Raw genomic sequence first — 17,111 nt, forward strand, 5'->3', positions numbered from 1 at the left:
TGATAAAAATTAAAATTTTAATTCATTTTTGAGTTACCAATATCATGAAACACAAATGGCCAAGATTTAAAAAATAAATAACAAACTTTAAATTTTAATAAATAAACACCTATTAATTAGTAATTAGTGAAAAAAATTAAAATTTTAATTCATTTTTGAGTTACTAATATCATGATATACAAATAGCCAACATTTAAAAAATAAATAGCAATCTTTAAATTTTATTAAATAAACACCTATTAATTAGTAATTAGTGATAAAAATCAAAATTTTAATTCATTTTTGAGTTACCAATATCATGATATACAAATGGCCAAGATTTAAAAAATAAATAACAAACTTTAAATTTTAATAAATAAACACCTATTAATTAGTAATTAGCAATAATTAAATGTTGTAAATAGGAGAATGAAAACACAATCTGATAATAAACAACAGACTAAAATTTCAAAACTGTAAATGTTTACAAATAAAAGTTATGTTAACTCAAAATTTACGGCTTATAAGACACTGGAAAAAATTAATAATGAAAATATGGTTCGAAATAATTTGATTATGTTTAGCATAAATTTTAATAAATGAAAAAAGATATGCAGAAACATTTACTAAGAATATTACATATCTTTGATTTTTAATAAACAAACAAGTATTCAAATATATTATACATACAAAAATTAATATTTTAACCCAGTTTTAAGTTGTTAATATCAGGATACACATTAGACTAAATTTTAAATTCCTAAAATTGATTTTTGATTTTTAATAAATAAACAAGCATTTACATATGATAAATAAACAAAAATTATTTTTTAAATATGTTTTTTAACTACTTATATTATAAAATACATTATATCAAATTTTAAATACTTAATGTCAAACATTAATTTTAAATAAATAAACAATAATTTAAATATAATAAACAAACAAAAATTAAATTTTTTATCTGTTTTTGAGTTACTGCTATCATGATATACAATAAACCAATATTTAAAAAAGCAATAACAATCTTTAAATTTTAATAAATAAACATCTATTAATAAGTAATTAGTGATAAAAATTAAAATTTTAATTCATTTTTGAGTTACTAATATCATGATATACAAATGGCCAAGATTTAAAAAATAAATAACAATCTTTAAATTTTAATAAATAAACACCTATTAATTAGTAATTAGTGATAAAAATTAAAATTTTAATTCATTTTTGAGTTACCAATATCATGATATACAAATGGCCAAGATTTAAAAAATGAATAACAATCTTTAAATTTTAATAAATAAACACCTATTAATTAGTAATTAGTGATAATAAAATGTTGTAAATAGGAGAATGAAAACACAATCTAATAATAAACAACATACTAAAATTTCAAAACTGTAAATGTTCACAAACAAAAGTTATGTTAACTCAAAATTTACAGCTTATAAGACACTGGAAAAGATTAATAATAATAAAAACTAGATTTATTTGATAAATAAAATATGGTTCGAAATTATTTGATTATTTTTAAAATTAATTTTTATTGTGAATAAAGATAATTTCTAATTCAAATCTAAATAAAAACATATAGAGAAGGAACTTTGTCCCTCTTTTAACATAAGTCTTATTGTAAACAAATAACAATGTTACAAAGAAATGAATTTAAAAGCTTTACAATTATAATCTTTAATTTTATTAAACAAACAACAATTTAATTATACGAAAAAACAAAAATTTGATTTTACACATTTTCTCTTAACGTAATTCGAATTTATATTGTATTTAATATTCAAAATTCAGACTAGTCATAATAAAAACAATGAGCACTCTTAGTTTAAAGCCTAGATCCCACGTCAAGGGGCTGCTCTCATCCAGGAAAAATAGAGAAATGGGTAGAAAAATGGTAATCCAAAAACAATAAAAAATAAATACATAAAATTAAATTTAAAACAAAAAATTAGAATAACAGAAAACTTGGTAAAACAAACCTAACACAAAAGGTACAAGGCATCATAACAAAGTTAATTGTTTTAAAAAAAGTGCAATAAAAAATTTGTTTAATGAATTAAAAGATGTATAAAATTTAATTAACAAAAAGTTTTAATATTATTCTAATTGATAAGCTACTGTAATCCAATGTGAGCCAGTTTCAACATCACTAAGTCTTGCAGATTGCATATCAGTATTAACAATAACAATTCGAACTCCATTATATAAATTTCGTCAAGAGGGGCGATAATTTAAAATGTCATGCCATAAAAGATTTATGGGAATAGGAGAATTTATCCAAGTTGTGGGCCGATTGTTTTCAAAATAAGCAACATGAATATGTGAAAGAATTTGTATTATATCGTCGTTATTTAAATAGTGAGCAGTATGAAAAGGTTGTTTGTTAATTATATTGTTATATTGAACAATTGTTGACTCATCGACATTTGATAAAGAACAGGTTAGCCAATCATTACCATTTATCAAAGCTTGATAAATTGACCAAGTTGCACCTATACCAATGTAACCACAAGACACACCCCGTTGAGTATTGTTAATTTCAGCTGCCACATTAAGTCCAATATTACGTAAATCTGTAACCAAATTAACAGTTACATGACTACCCATAAAATCTACAACTCGCGCTTTTTCACCAACTTTAAAAGTTATAGGAAAATTATAAGGATTGATTAAAGGGAGATTACTATTGGGATGAGTTTTTGAAGAAAAAGTTGATTTTTTAGTTTTAATGATGTCAGTGTTAGTTTTGCAGCCTTTTGCTAAAATCTTTTTTTTGAGAAAGTTTTGTAGTTTGATCTTTGGGTTGTAAAATTTTTAAGTTGGGTATGGGTTCTCTTACTGGAATAGTTTGAATATCGAAGGATTGAATACCTGTAAATAAAAAATACTATTATTAAAAAAGATATAATAAAGTTTATTAAAAGAATAAAAATTATTATAATAAGAACATTATTAGAATAAAAATTATATACATACCAAGTTTATAATTGCAATCTTTTTTTTCACATAATGCAATATAAGTGAAGTTGTGGTAGCTAAAATGAACCGATATAATTCCGACATGGCACAGTAATTGTTTAGAAGTATAAATATGGTCTAGATGAGTGGAATTTGTTGTTGTTGGACTTTCAATCAGTTGAGAGAATTGTTCTTCAACTAGTTTTTGGTTAATTGGTTGCAGTAAATGATCACTAAATAAATGTTAGTGAGAGTTAAGCTTTATTTGAACAAAAAACCCCATAACCTTATTATCAAATAAATTAAAATTGTAAAAACACCTTAAATATGTAAAAAAATCAGTAAGTTACAAGTTAAAATGTTTTACCTTGATAAATCCTCATTAAAGTCACCTAAGAGGATTAAAGTGTCATGCAATTTTTTCAAAAAAATAAATTCCAAAAGTTTTGATGTTGTTGATTTGGGCGGCCTATACACTGCACATATAACATAACTCAGTACTCTAACACAAACAAATTGGTTGTTGTACTGATCTTGAAACTGGTCGACTGGTTGCATTTGTAGATTTTTTTTGACATAAACAATTATTCCACCACCACGTACATTTTGAAGTCTATCACAACGAATTAATGAATACCCTTCTATATCAAATCTGCAAAAACACAAAAAATACTCTTTAAACAAAAGTTAATAAAAATGGACAGTGAAATAAATGTTCTGAAAATAACCTTAAAGATGAATCACAAGGCTTACACCAAGTTTCAGTAACACAAATAACATCAGATCCTAATATTTGATAATGGGATCGTAAGTCATCCATGTGACTGATCAGAGTTTGGGCATTTAACGAGGTGATCACAAAATGCGAAGTCATCTTAAGAGTTTGAATTGGGTACGAAAGGCTGCTATCAACCTTTGGCATTTTCTTGACGGCTTCAACAATAGTGTGTTTGGTATGGATAAAATCTGGATTGTAGTTCTTAAGATGCAATCCACTTAATTCACGGCAACGACTTAAAGCCACATATGCTTGACCTAAATAAAAAATAAAACAATTTTGGAACTTAAAATGCAAATAAATAACAGTTTTCTTTCACAATTTTTTTTTTAATCTACCTAAGATTTAACAAAAAAATAGGTTAATAGGTCAAAAATATCTTACCAGCACGATTTATCTTTGCCATGTTCACTACTGCTTCTGAAAGAGTTGCTCCTTGAATTTTGTGGACAGTCACAGCATAAGCTAGCCGAATAGGATATTGAAATCTAGTATAGGTTTTACTACCGCATCTAACTGGTTGGGAAAGATATGGCTCAATTAAAACCCATTCTTTAGTAAAGGTATTACAAAAAGGTTGATATATAATACGATTTTTTCCAACCAGTTGTGAATCAAACTCAACAGCTATAAATTGTGGAAGCCCAAATTTCAAGTTACCATCGATGATGCACCGGACAGTTCTCAAACAACCATTGCAAATCCCGTCAGATACATCTATATTAACCAAAAGCATAATTCGACAGCCAAGTGTCACACTAATAATTGAATCCAAAATTAAAACCTTTTTAGCAGCAGAAGCTGGATATATAAAAGGCTTTGTTTCAATTACAATTTTGTTAGCCAAGTTTTTAGATATGTCAACGGCTTTCAAAATACGAATTTCCCCAAGATTTTCAATTATTTTAGAATTATGCCTGGAAACTTCTAGATTTGTACTAAAGATATAAAGAATTTTGTCAGCAGAAGAGAAATCAAGTTCTATTGTTCGCGATTTTAAAATGTTGTTATCAGAAAAAGTTAAATTTCTATCTACTTTTACTCGAAGCCTGTTTAAAATTTTGGCAAATTGTTGATCCCCTTTCTGTCTTATGATTTCATTAAGATGATGAACTTTAAAATGTTGCCAGTGGTTAAGAATAAGAGAACCAGGATCAACTTCATACAAAAGACGCGCTCGAACAGGAGGAAGTTAATGAAAATCTCCTACCGCAATAGCGGAGATATTACCAAATGATGCGTCCTTTGAATGGGGCCTCAAGACTTGATTTAATCGTTCGCTAATTACACCCAACATTTCCTTGCTCACCATAGAAATTTCATCAATAATTAGAAGTTGAAGATGTTGATATTGAGCCCTAAGTGAATTGGCAACTTCTTCAGTTAATCCCTTAGGTTGACTCATCTTCATACCAGGATTTATAAAAAATGCGTTGTGAATAGTTCGACCGCCAATTCCAAATGCCGACACACCAGTTGGAGCTACCAAAAGCACAGAAAGGTCATCTGAATTTTCAACTATTTTTTGAAATAAACGTTGGGTTTCAAAATAAAGACAATGAATAAGATGACTTTTTCCGGTTCCAGCACCCCCAGTTATAAATAAATGTAAAGGCGAAGTTGAATGGATACACAATTTTTTTAAGCATTAAAGGTGAACGAAGCCAAAAATTGCCTGTTGATCGAGTTTAGAGTTCTGATCATGCGCATGCCTTCAGCATAAGTCAAAAGTGGTTGCGCACTTATACTTTCAGCAAACTCGGAAGATGGAAAGTCCTTAACCACAGATGTTAGTTCGGCAGGTAACTCATCTTCCTCCTCACCTTCAACAAGATCAGACTTCTTAAGCTCTTTGGTCTCTAACCGCTCAGATTCCGTTTGTGGAGCAAGACTTGCCCACGCATCAGCCAAAATTTCTGGATCCATAGATTCTACAGCGTTGTCAAGATCATCTTCAATAACACTCGTAAAAGCTGACATGTTTATTTCCACAAGATCTTTAACTCTAACAACAGCATCAGTAGAAAATATTTCACCACACTCAAAGAACTCTTCGTATGTTAGATATCCATCAGGCTTTAAGCTCTTCAGGCACACGATGTGGAATGTAAAGCCGCATTATGTTTTTAAAAAACTTTTCCCCATCTCTTTCCTTGTTTAGTTTGGTATGCTTAATTACAGCCGACCTTCCAAGTCTGCAATATTAAAATGTTTGTTTTTTTATATTAAAAATAAACATACCAATAACATGTTCAAGTAATATACCTGGATTTTATAAAAGAACATTTCATGTAAGTATATTTTTAAATGAATATGGACAAATAACAATATTACATAATATAAAAAATATTTTATTTTTTTTGAAATACAAACCTTTTTTTAGTTCGACTCATGCCTTGTTCCAATAAAAACACAGAATTTTCAGAAAGCTCTTCATTAGTTGTTTGATTATTATCTCCATATATTATTCGATACTTTGAAGAAAACACAGCTAAACAAAGATTCTGAAATTGTGGTAAATCGGGTCGAGTAAGGTAACGATCAAGGAGGCTGGTCATCCACATGTTTTCCACTCCCTCCTCAGCTTGAGATTATAGAACAGCCAAAGGAAGTGATATTCTTAAAATTATTACAAATTTAATAAAATATATATACATTTTCTTAGTCATATAAATACAAATTGAAAAAATTAAAAACACATCATTGTAAGCTACAATACAAAAAAGATAGATAACAGTTGATGTGTGTTATATATTCAAATTAAGTTTTACATACATGATACTTTATAAGGGCACCATTACACTTACCGTGTACTGTCAGCATCCACAGGAATGAACACAACATCTCTGGTACATAATTTTAACGGCAATCCTCCAACACGATAAACAGCTTCCATAACACTAACCTCCCTATGAGTTAGGTACAGGTTGGAAAGTGATTTCAGCTCCTTCATAGCATCTACATTCCCTTCTAGCGCCTCCTTATGTACTTGTTTAATTAATTTACCCACCTTTCCTTCCTCTTTGGTGATGTATGATAAAATATACATCACACAACTGTAATAAAATAAAACATTTTAGTTCATAATATAAAGTGTATTTTATCACCAATTTAATATTACTGCCTAAAAGAATGTTCTTCAAATATAATTGCAAAATATTAAAAATTATTACCTGTAAGGATCTAAAACATACTGAATGTCCATGTTTGCGCTCCAAGCTCGAACTAAATTTGGATTATACGGACTAATCCACATCTCACTTGAATCCTGTTTTTTATTTCTTGAGCCCAAAATGTCAACGGCATTTTCAAATTCAGTTTGACTTACACCAGAGTGGGAAAAAATTTCAGATGTAGAATGAAAGTGATCATTGTTTAGCTCATCGATGGCATTATGTAGTGACAACAATACTTTTAAACAACGAGACAGCAATCAAATTCTAACTGGCAAACGATTTTATAAAGTGAATGGAGAACTACTAAAAATGCAAAAATCCCCATCTTTTTTAAAATTGATGGTTACTACTTCCCCGTCAGCCATTACGGCCAAGAGCGAAAACTGGAAAAAACAAAAACATTAAACGACCAAATGGCTCTCGAGCCCCAGAAGATACCAACATCAACTCTCAAGGACAACGAGACAAATAACCACGAATTACCAGACATTCAACCAACTCCAAACCAAAATGACGACAACGATACCAACAACACCAGCACTTCCAGCAATACTTCCAAGTTAACCAACAACAAACAATCCAATCCTATTAATAGCCAACAGTCAACAACAACAGATACCTCATCCCACCTGTCCGGGCCCTTGGCAAAGAAACCACTTTTTATTTATTCAACACCACAACGCCGGGATCAACCAGTAGACCTTCAAAAATTAGACAATACAGTCTTTATGACTGAAAATGAACGAAGACGAATTGAACAATACCAACCCACCGACTCGCCTTTAAGCCACTACGGTGAAAATTCCGACACACAACAGAACTATACGGTACCTTTCTAAACTTATTCTCTTATTGTAAATCTCTTATATAATACCATGCATTTTATACTCACAATTAACGTATATGCAGCGACATCTTCTCACACTAATCTAACCACAAATAAAACATATTACAGGAAAACGTTTCCTTACAGGAAAACGTTTTACAGGAAAAGGAAAACGTTTTACAGTTTCCTTACAGGAAAACGTTTTACAGGAAAATCCTTACAGGAAAACGTTTCTTTTATGTAAACGGTGACCTCCTAAAGCAAGTAAAAATCCCTACATTTTTCAAAATTCAAGGCTACCACTTTCCGGTTTACTATTTTGGACAAAGAACCCCAAAAGTACCACAAAATGCAGATACCCAACAACAAGCATCGACTAAAGTCAACACACCACAACAAAATATCGTGAAAGAAAAACAAGACAACAACAGCCAACAACGAAGTAACAACCAACCTGTACAACCACATCATGCCGAGCAATCAATGATCAGCAGTGGATCTTCTCAAGCCTCCGGACCACCGCCTAAACGACCACTCTTTCATCATTCTACACCATCTCACCAACTATCAACTTCAAAACTAACAACCATAGACACTTGTGTATTTATAACCGACGAAGAAAGAAGAACCATAGAACAATACCACCATGAACATAATCTCACATTGGAATGTTCAACTTCATCCGACGATCAAGACTTCACCCCGGAAGGACCCCAAGCAAACCAAACGGTACCCTTTTAAATATACTCCCTTAATGTAAATGTTTTTTGTTTTTTTTTAATACTATATTACTTAATTTTTTGTTTCAATAATTCTTTAATGACTACGTTTTTAAAAGTTATGAGCCTGAATTGTAACGGTCTCACTGATCAAACCAAAAGACTTGCACTTTTTGCTCTCCTTTCTAATTCAGACAATACTATCATCTTCCTCCAAGAAACACATTCAACCCCTCAAAACGAACTCTTATGGTCTTCTGAATGGAAGTCCGGACCCTCTTTCTTTAACTCTACTCTTCCAATTCCTTTCGCCCGTGGCGGAGTTGCTACACTTATCAATACAGGTAACATAACAATTCACAACACTTTAGCGACACCTGACGGCCGTACAATCGCATTAGACATTAACACTGGGACTCATTTTATACATACAATTAACGTATACGCACCGACATCTTCTCACACTAATCTAACCACAAATAAAACATATTTTGAAGGCTTATACAACCTTATATCTTCCACTTACCCAACAATAATGGCCGGTGACTTTAATAATGTTGAAAACCTATTACTTGACAGACACCCACCCATACCCAACCGTAACAACAAAAACCCATTAAAAAACATATGTAAATCGTTCTCATTATCTGACCCATTTAGAACCCTATACCCCACTTGCAAACAATTTACCCGGACAGGCCCCAACTCCCAATCAAGAATAGACCGTTTTTATATATCAAATACACTAAACCCAATTAAACAAACAATAATACCCTCACCATTCTCGGATCACGACCAAATAACACTTCACACTACTTTCGACACTACCACATCACTACCAAAAGGAAAAAGTTACTGGAAAAATAATACTTCTATATATTTGGACACTGATTTTATACACCAATTTTCACATAAACTACCACATTGGAACGAACAAAATACACACATTTCACTTGCATGGCTCAACATTAAAAAACACGTTAAAAACATGAACATTAAATACTCGACAAAGTACCTTAAAGATCACAAAAATAAAATTCAAACATTAAACATACATTTAAAAGACCTAAAGTACAAACTTGACATTAAACACACAAATCAAGACTATAAACAATATACCGCACTAAAAAAACAAATACTACAATTACATAAATCACACCTGAAACGAAAAATTTTAAATACAACACTTTCAACTCATTTTAAAAACACACCCGATAAAACCATCTACGCACTACTAAAAGAAAAACAAACAACCACACACATCACCGAACTATACGATACTTTCTCACTTCCCTGTCATAAAACTCAAGAAATACTAAAAATAACACATGAATTTTACACAAATTTATACGCCCCAACTGATACAACCACCCATCACCCCTTCTATGATAACCCTCTTCCAAAACTACCCATGCACCAACACAAAATATTAACCGAACCTATCACAACAAAAGAAATTATACAAACAATCAAATTACTAAAAAAGCAGAAATCACCAGGCCCAGATGGCATCACTAATGAATTCTATCAAACGTTTTCAGACTTAATAGCCCCTATTTTAGGAAAACTCTTTAATAAATTTTTAGAAACTGGTAAAATACCCACACAACTCAAAACTGGAATAATAACACTAATACACAAAAAGAACTCTAAATCACACATTGAAAACTACCGGCCAATATCATTATTAAACTCAGACCTAAAACTCTTCACTAAAATAATGGCAAATAGACTTACAACTGTAACTGGCTACCTACTATCAAAAACACAATTTGCGCAACCAGGCAAATCGGTAACAGGCGCGAGCCTGCTACTGAGGGACCTTTACAATCAAAACTCCAAAACACAACAAAAATACTTAATATCTTTAGATTTTACTAAGGCTTTCGATTCCATAAACCACAAATACCTAATCGAAACACTTACCAATTTCGGCCTGCCAACTAAATTTATTAACATCATAGAAAACTTGCACACAGACACTTCTTCAACAATATATGTCAACAAGCACCCAACCGAACCAATACCCATATTAAACGGGGTAAGGCAAGGCGACCCGCTAAGCCTACACCTCTTTACCCTAGCACTAGAGCCCTTACTACTAACAATTGAACAAAACAACAACATAGCCGGCATGCGCCTATCCGGCCAAAACCCAATAAAAACAGTCGCTTTCGCAGACGACATAACACTTACCCTGTCAACAGTTAGCTCAGTAACTGCTGCCCTAGATACCCTTCAAAAATTTTACCTTGTCTCAGGCCTTAAATTAAACCCGAACAAAACCGAAGCTCTTTCAACCGTACACACCAAAGCAGATACTTACTTACCACAAAACATAACATGGACCTCAGAATATATAAAACCACTCAATATACCAATCGGAAAAAACAAATACATTACAGAACACTGGAACCAACTCATAACCAAAATACAAAAACAAAAACAACAATTAGAAAAAATATTTTCTACTCTAGATCATAAAGCCGTACTAACAACAACCAAATTACTGTCATTATTAAATATCACAGCCACAGTATACCCTACCCCTAAAAACATACTCGATAATTTTAAAAATATAATAATACTGTACGCATTTGGCAACACCCCAACAAACCTAACAGTCGAAACTCTGGCCCTGAAACGGGAAAACGGTGGTTATGGTTTCCCAAACCCTACACTATATACCGACCTGTTCTACCTTAAACCAATCATATCATACCTCAAATATCGATTCGAAATTAAACCCCCGACAATACAAGACCACCTGGTCGAATACAATATAGGCCTATCAATATCAAAAATCTGCCAAATTTCAGCACTTAACAACACCCCACACATAGACCAGATACCTACCACTTACCAACACTACCTGGACATTATAAATAAATACAACCTTAACACAAAACAATTACTTACTGGATCCACGCCAAAACTTTACACACTTCTTAATCAACCTAAAAACCCTAATTTAACAGCTAACACACCATGGGAAAATATACACAGCAATATATTACCAAACCACACTAAAACATTTAATTACAAACTAATATACAATACATTACCATTAAAATCTAAATTTTTACACAACACCTTTGACCACAAGTCATCTTGTGTCCTATGCAGCTCCGTCGCGTTTGAAAATTCATTTCATCTCTTTCATTCTTGCCCCCAAGTCTATCCTTTACTTACTTTTGTTAATAACTGTTTTTCTCTACTATCTGGAAAAAACTACAATATTTTTGAAAATACCGACCACATAAACCTCACTCCTCCTTCTAACTTACCAATTCTTTACCTTGATCACTATATCCTTCTTATCTCTACTTTGCATCAAAAAATATGGCAATTGCGAAACAAAATTCTACATGAAAACAAAATCTTTTCTATCAAGTCCTTTCTGTCAACTTTCCTTCTTTCACTTAAATCAAGACTATACTATGAGAGCAAAAAGGTAGCACCAATTAACATCACATCGATCAGTGAGGTCGTCAAATATGTACAATATACATATCATAAACCAATTACATAATTACTGTGTTTAATATCAAAATCATATTTCTATTTAGTATAATAAAACCCCATGCACAAAAATATTTAAATAACTGTAACTGAAATATAAGAACATTTTTAAACTATAACAAGATTATTCGTTTACTTTATTTTCTCCTCGCAAATTGTAACACAAATACTTTATCCTTTGTTTTCCTCTATTCTTAATTATAAACCAAATGAACTATAACTCAATCAACTAATAAACTTTTTCCTTTTTTTTTTCGTTTCTACTGTTACTGTTTATTTTTAAGTGTATTCTGCATTATTTTTTTTATTAGTGTATGTTTATATGCTAATAAAACAAAAATAAACCAACCAACATGACAGCCCAACAGCAACAGCAACAGCAACAGTCCGCCGGCAAAGCCAAGAAGACGCCGAAGGCCGCGCCGCCGGCGCACCCCACCTACCGGGTCATGGTCGCCGCCGCCGTGGCCGCGACCAAGAACAAACGCGGCACGTCTCGCCAGGCCATCGTCAGCTACATACGGAGCAACTACGACGTAAAGGACGGCACGGCCAGCCGCAACGTCACCGCCGCCGTCAAGCGAATGACCGCCGACAAGACTCTCGCGCAGACCAAGGGCACGGGCGCGTCCGGCTCTTTCAAGCTTCCCGTCGCCGAGAAGAAGAAGAAGCCCGCCGCCGCTAAAAAGCCGGCCGCCGCCGCAGCAGCGAAGAAGAAGAAGCCCGCGGCCGGCCAGAAGAAGACCGGCACGCCGTCCAAAAACAAGCGGGCCGCGGCCAAGAAGTCGGCGCCCGCCGCCTCGAAGAAGGCCACGCCGAAAAAGGCAGCCAAGAAGCCCGCCGCGAAAAAGGCCACGACGGCGGCCAAGAAGCTCGCGGCCGCCAAGCCGAAGCCGAAGAAGCCCGCCGTGAAGAAGGTCGCCGCGAAAAAGTCGACGACGGCGAAAAAGGCCAGCAAGAAGTAGCCGGCGCGGCGTTGCGCCCGTCTGGCGCGCCCTCACACAACGGCTCTTTTCAGGGCCACCCGTTGTTTCAGTCGAGAGAGATTCCCGGGGTCGGGGTAATTACGAAGCCGGCAGGTGGCCGGGCGGCGTCGCTCGCGATCGACCGCCCTTCGACGTTCGGCGCCCCGCGGCGAAGCACGAAACGAGCGGGGTGCGCGCGCTGCACGCCGATTGGTCGCGGCGGTGAAAATGCGCCAAAGCGCGCTTTCGCGTTTCGCTCGCGTCCGACTCGGCCCGTATAAAGGCGCGCGCCGGCCGAAGTCGAGCACATTCTTCAGCGGACAGCGAAGCAGCAACAACAACTCACTCACTTATCAGCAACATGTCAGGACGAGGCAAAGGCGGAAAAGGCTTGGGAAAGGGGGGCGCGAAACGACATCGCAAGGTTCTGCGCGACAACATCCAGGGTATCACGAAGCCCGCGATCAGGCGTCTCGCTCGACGGGGCGGCGTCAAACGAATCTCCGGCCTTATCTACGAAGAGACTCGCGGCGTGCTCAAGGTCTTTCTCGAGAACGTGATTCGCGACGCGGTCACCTACACCGAACATGCAAAACGGAAGACCGTAACCGCGCTCGACGTCGTCTACGCTTTGAAGCGCCAAGGGCGAACGCTGTACGGCTTCGGCGGTTAGGCGGCGGGCCACGCAGGCGACAGCAACACAATCGGCCCTTTTCAGGGCCACCCGTTTAACGCAAGAGAGAGTTACTTAGACCGGCACGCCGGGCGATGTTTTTTTCGCCGCCGAATCGACTCGCCTTCCCGGCCTCGCTCGGCGCCGTTTCATTGGCGCTCAGCGGAGCGCGCTCATTGGCCGCGCGCCGGCGCGCCAATTCTTCGACCAACGGCAAGCGACGCAGTGGCAGTATAAAAGGCGCTTCGAACCGAGCGACGACATCAGTTTCAGTGGAACGTCGTCGCAGTAAACAAGCAGACCAAGCAAAAAGCAAAGAAATGGCAAGAACCAAGCAGACAGCTCGAAAGTCGACAGGAGGCAAGGCGCCTCGCAAGCAGCTCGCCACCAAGTGCGCCGGCCACGGGCGGCGTCAAGAAGCCCCACCGTTATCGACCGGGGACAGTCGCGCTGCGCGAGATCAGGCGTTACCAGAAGTCGACCGAGCTGCTCATTCGCAAGCTGCCCTTCCAGCGACTCGTGCGCGAAATCGCGCAGGACTTCAAGACCGACCTCCGCTTTCAGGGCAGCGCCGTGATGGCCCTGCAGGAGGCCAGCGAAGCTTACCTCGTCGGTCTGTTCGAGGACACCAACTTGTGCGCGATCCACGCCAAGCGCGTGACCATCATGCCGAAAGACATCCAGCTGGCCAGGCGAATTCGAGGCGAGAGGGCCTAGGCGAACGCAGCAGCGTGCCGCACCACACAAACGGCTCTTTTCAGAGCCACCCGTTCAACAAGAAAGAGTTCCGAGTAACGTCGGCCGGCGCCGCGCGATTGGCCGACCGGCCGTGCGACGTTCTTTTGCCGCCGAAGCGACCCGCGCTCTCGGCCTCGTTTCGAGAAAGCTAGCCGGTCGGGCAAAAGAGGGAAACCCCCCACTGGCTGCGACAGGCAAGAGAGAAAGAGGCGCGCCGATCGGCCAGCGCGACGTTCTTTTGCCGCCGAAGCGACTCGCGCTCTCGGCCTCGTTTCGAGAAAGCTAGCAGGTCGCGAAAAATGAGGGAAACCCCCCACTGGCTGCGACACAGCGAGGAGCGGCGGTTGGTTCGCGCACGTGTGTTTGCCGAAAATTGGCAACGAGGGCGCGGCGCAAAATGACGACGAAAACATTCGAAGTCCGGGCATCTCTCTGCAATTCTGTTCGGGTGGCTCTGAAAAGAGCCGTTTCGAGTTTTTTCGTTCGCGCCGTCGTCGTTGCTCAGGCCTTCTTCGAGGTCTTTTTGGGCAAAAGCACGGCCTGGATGTTGGGCAGCACGCCGCCCTGAGCGATCGTGACGCCGCCGAGCAGCTTGTTGAGTTCCTCGTCGTTGCGAATGGCCAGCTGCAAGTGGCGCGGGATGATTCGGGTTTTCTTGTTGTCTCGCGCGGCGTTGCCGGCCAATTCCAACACCTCGGCGCTCAAGTACTCGAGCACGGCGGCCATGTAGACAGGCGCGCCGGCGCCGACGCGCTCCGAGTAGTGACCCTGGCGGAGAAGTCGATGCACGCGGCCGACGGGGAACTGCAGGCCCGCGCGCGACGAGCGGCTCTTCGGCTTTGCCTTCGCTTTGCCTCCGGCGTTTCCTTTACCTCGTCCTGACATGTTGATTCGTAGTTGCGGTTGGTGCTTCAAAGTAAGACTGTGAGGCCGTCGCCGCTCGATTGTTAGTTTTAAATTGTTAGTTTTTGGTAAATATAAACAAAAAATCGTTAATAGAGTAACTTTAAAGCGTTATTACAATGTTTTTTTATAAAATTATTGACAAAAAGTTACGTAAAAATGATAAACAATTTGTCCGTGTGTTGCTATTGAAACCCAGAAAAAGGGAAAAATTATACTAAAATGCAACTTTTTCCTATTCGTAGGTTTAAAATATACATATTTTAAGCTTAATATAAAATAGAAAACTTCTTTGTTGGATACTTTTTGGCTTTTATGCAAAATGAGTGAACAAGAAAAGGAGGGGTTTCCCCCTATTAAGGAGAGCGTGTTATCAACGGATCCACAACATGGGGTAAAATAATTTAAATAAAAAAAAATCATGTAAATTAAAAGAATGACCATTTTTATCGAAAATTCATAATTTGGCTTTAACTTGCCAATTAATAACTGTTTATTATCTCTTTATCTTGTGTGTTTCAGTTTTACTTTTGTTTTTGTATAAGACGAATGGGCTACTTAAACATAGAGTAACATCAGTTACTCTGACCCAGTCTCGAGTTGCGTAAGTTATACTGCCGATTAAGTGCTGGCTCAGCAGAAGTTTACACCATTTATAGCGCCTTACTCAAGGGTGCTACAACATGAGACCAATGAGGATTGAACCCACGACCTCATATGTGGTGTAGCAAGTGTTCTTACCACCACATCACGCTGCCAGTATTAATTCTCAATTTGCATTTTCAACATTTCCTCAGATTGCCTAAGGCAATTTTAGTATAACGAAAACTGTAAAGGCCAGGGTATCAAATATATAATCCTATGTTCAAGTCATAAAGTGCTGTTTCTATATCGAGGATACATATATAATTTAAAACATTATGTTATATTAAGGATACTTCAACAGAAGACGCTTCAATGGAAACTGAAAGTCAAAATGTCGATGAGAAACAGCAAACCGAGGTTTTAATTTATTTTTTGTTTTGTGGTTTTATTAAATTAATATTTAAAACAAATTCAAATAAGCTATATATAGAAATCTCCTTTTTGCCCTTAGCGCAGTTGTATTAAAACCGTTTTCTTAATTGATCATAGGTTTTTAGTATCCAAGGTTTAAGGAATTCTACATAATTACTTTTTTTAATTTTAAGAAGATCAACTTTATAATCTGATTATGGTTTTTTAATATCAAATTTTAATAATCAGAAATAAATGCAATAATTGCCAATAAAACCTTTTAAATAAACTTGAATATATTCCCCTACCCCTACTCTGCTTACCCTTACCTCTATTAACTAGATTTTGTTAACTAGACTGCTAAGTTAAATTATTGATAATTTTTATTTAAATACCACAGCCATTTTATTACCTCAAAATACCAAAGTAGGTAATATGCATACATTGTCAGCTATGATTTTATGTTTTTTTTAATCGTTGCTTGTTTTCTTAGTCTAAAGAAGCAGAAGCACCTGTAGTTGAATCTGAGGAAAAAATGGAAACAGAGGAAGAGGTGGAAAAAGTCAAGAAGGTTGAACAGCAATGTGAGAAGAAGGCGGGAGAAAAAGATAAAAGAGAAGAAGTCCAGAGCGAGGAAAAGGTGGAACAAATAAAAGAAGTCGAGAAGAAAACCGAAGAGAAAGAGGAAAAAGTTAAGGAAAATGAGAATAAAGTCGAGGAAGTAAAGGAAAAAATTAAGGAAAACACAAAAGAAGATGAGGATCAAAAAGAGAAAACGGTGGAAGAGAATATGATAAGCAGAGAAAAAGAGGAAGAAACGAAAAGTTCAGAAGAGAATGTGGAAAATGAAAAAGATGAAGAAGAAAAGA

General features: G+C 36.6%; 5 protein-coding genes and 1 pseudogene across 5 annotated transcripts in view; 4 read left to right on the top strand and 2 right to left on the bottom strand.

Annotated features, from left to right (window-relative positions):
• Positions 1-2,583: 2,583 nt before the first annotated feature.
• LOC145760542 (uncharacterized) lies at positions 2,584-6,289 on the bottom strand. Its single transcript, XM_082574458.1, has 6 exons — positions 6,098-6,289; positions 4,109-5,919; positions 3,675-3,981; positions 3,314-3,598; positions 2,965-3,179; positions 2,584-2,859 (listed from the first exon to the last, which is right to left on the bottom strand). The coding sequence occupies exons 2-6, from the start codon at positions 4,458-4,460 to the stop codon at positions 2,729-2,731; spliced, it is 1,290 nt and encodes a 429-aa protein (XP_082430584.1). The 5' UTR covers positions 4,461-5,919; positions 6,098-6,289; the 3' UTR covers positions 2,584-2,728.
• A 6,031-nt stretch (positions 6,290-12,320) lies between these two features.
• LOC145760163 (uncharacterized) lies at positions 12,321-12,932 on the top strand. The gene has a single exon (XM_082574042.1). The coding sequence runs from the start codon at positions 12,321-12,323 to the stop codon at positions 12,930-12,932; it is 612 nt and encodes a 203-aa protein (XP_082430168.1).
• A 360-nt stretch (positions 12,933-13,292) lies between these two features.
• On the top strand, positions 13,293-13,605 carry LOC145760547 (histone H4). The gene has a single exon (XM_082574461.1). It carries the CDS (start codon positions 13,294-13,296, stop codon positions 13,603-13,605), a length of 312 nt encoding a protein of 103 aa, XP_082430587.1. The 5' UTR covers position 13,293.
• Positions 13,606-13,925: 320 nt separating this feature from the next.
• LOC145760543 (histone H3-like) lies at positions 13,926-14,322 on the top strand (annotated as a pseudogene).
• Positions 14,323-14,844: 522 nt separating this feature from the next.
• Positions 14,845-15,228, bottom strand: LOC145760545 (histone H2A). The gene has a single exon (XM_082574459.1). It carries the CDS (start codon positions 15,226-15,228, stop codon positions 14,845-14,847), a length of 384 nt encoding a protein of 127 aa, XP_082430585.1.
• Positions 15,229-15,499: 271 nt separating this feature from the next.
• LOC145760540 (poly [ADP-ribose] polymerase tankyrase-like) overlaps positions 15,500-17,111 on the top strand; it is a 127,568-nt gene continuing 125,956 nt past the window's right edge. The window contains exons 1-3 of the mRNA XM_082574455.1: positions 15,500-15,640; positions 16,180-16,248; positions 16,736-16,882. Of these exons, the coding sequence (XP_082430581.1) occupies positions 15,569-15,640; positions 16,180-16,248; positions 16,736-16,882 (288 nt within the window). The 5' untranslated portion in view covers positions 15,500-15,568. The remainder of the gene's footprint in view (positions 15,641-16,179; positions 16,249-16,735; positions 16,883-17,111) is intronic.

The sequence above is a fragment of the Corella eumyota genome, chromosome 7 (genome assembly GCF_963082875.1).
Source record: "Corella eumyota chromosome 7, kaCorEumy4.1, whole genome shotgun sequence".
Lineage (NCBI taxonomy): Eukaryota > Metazoa > Chordata > Ascidiacea > Phlebobranchia > Corellidae > Corella > Corella eumyota.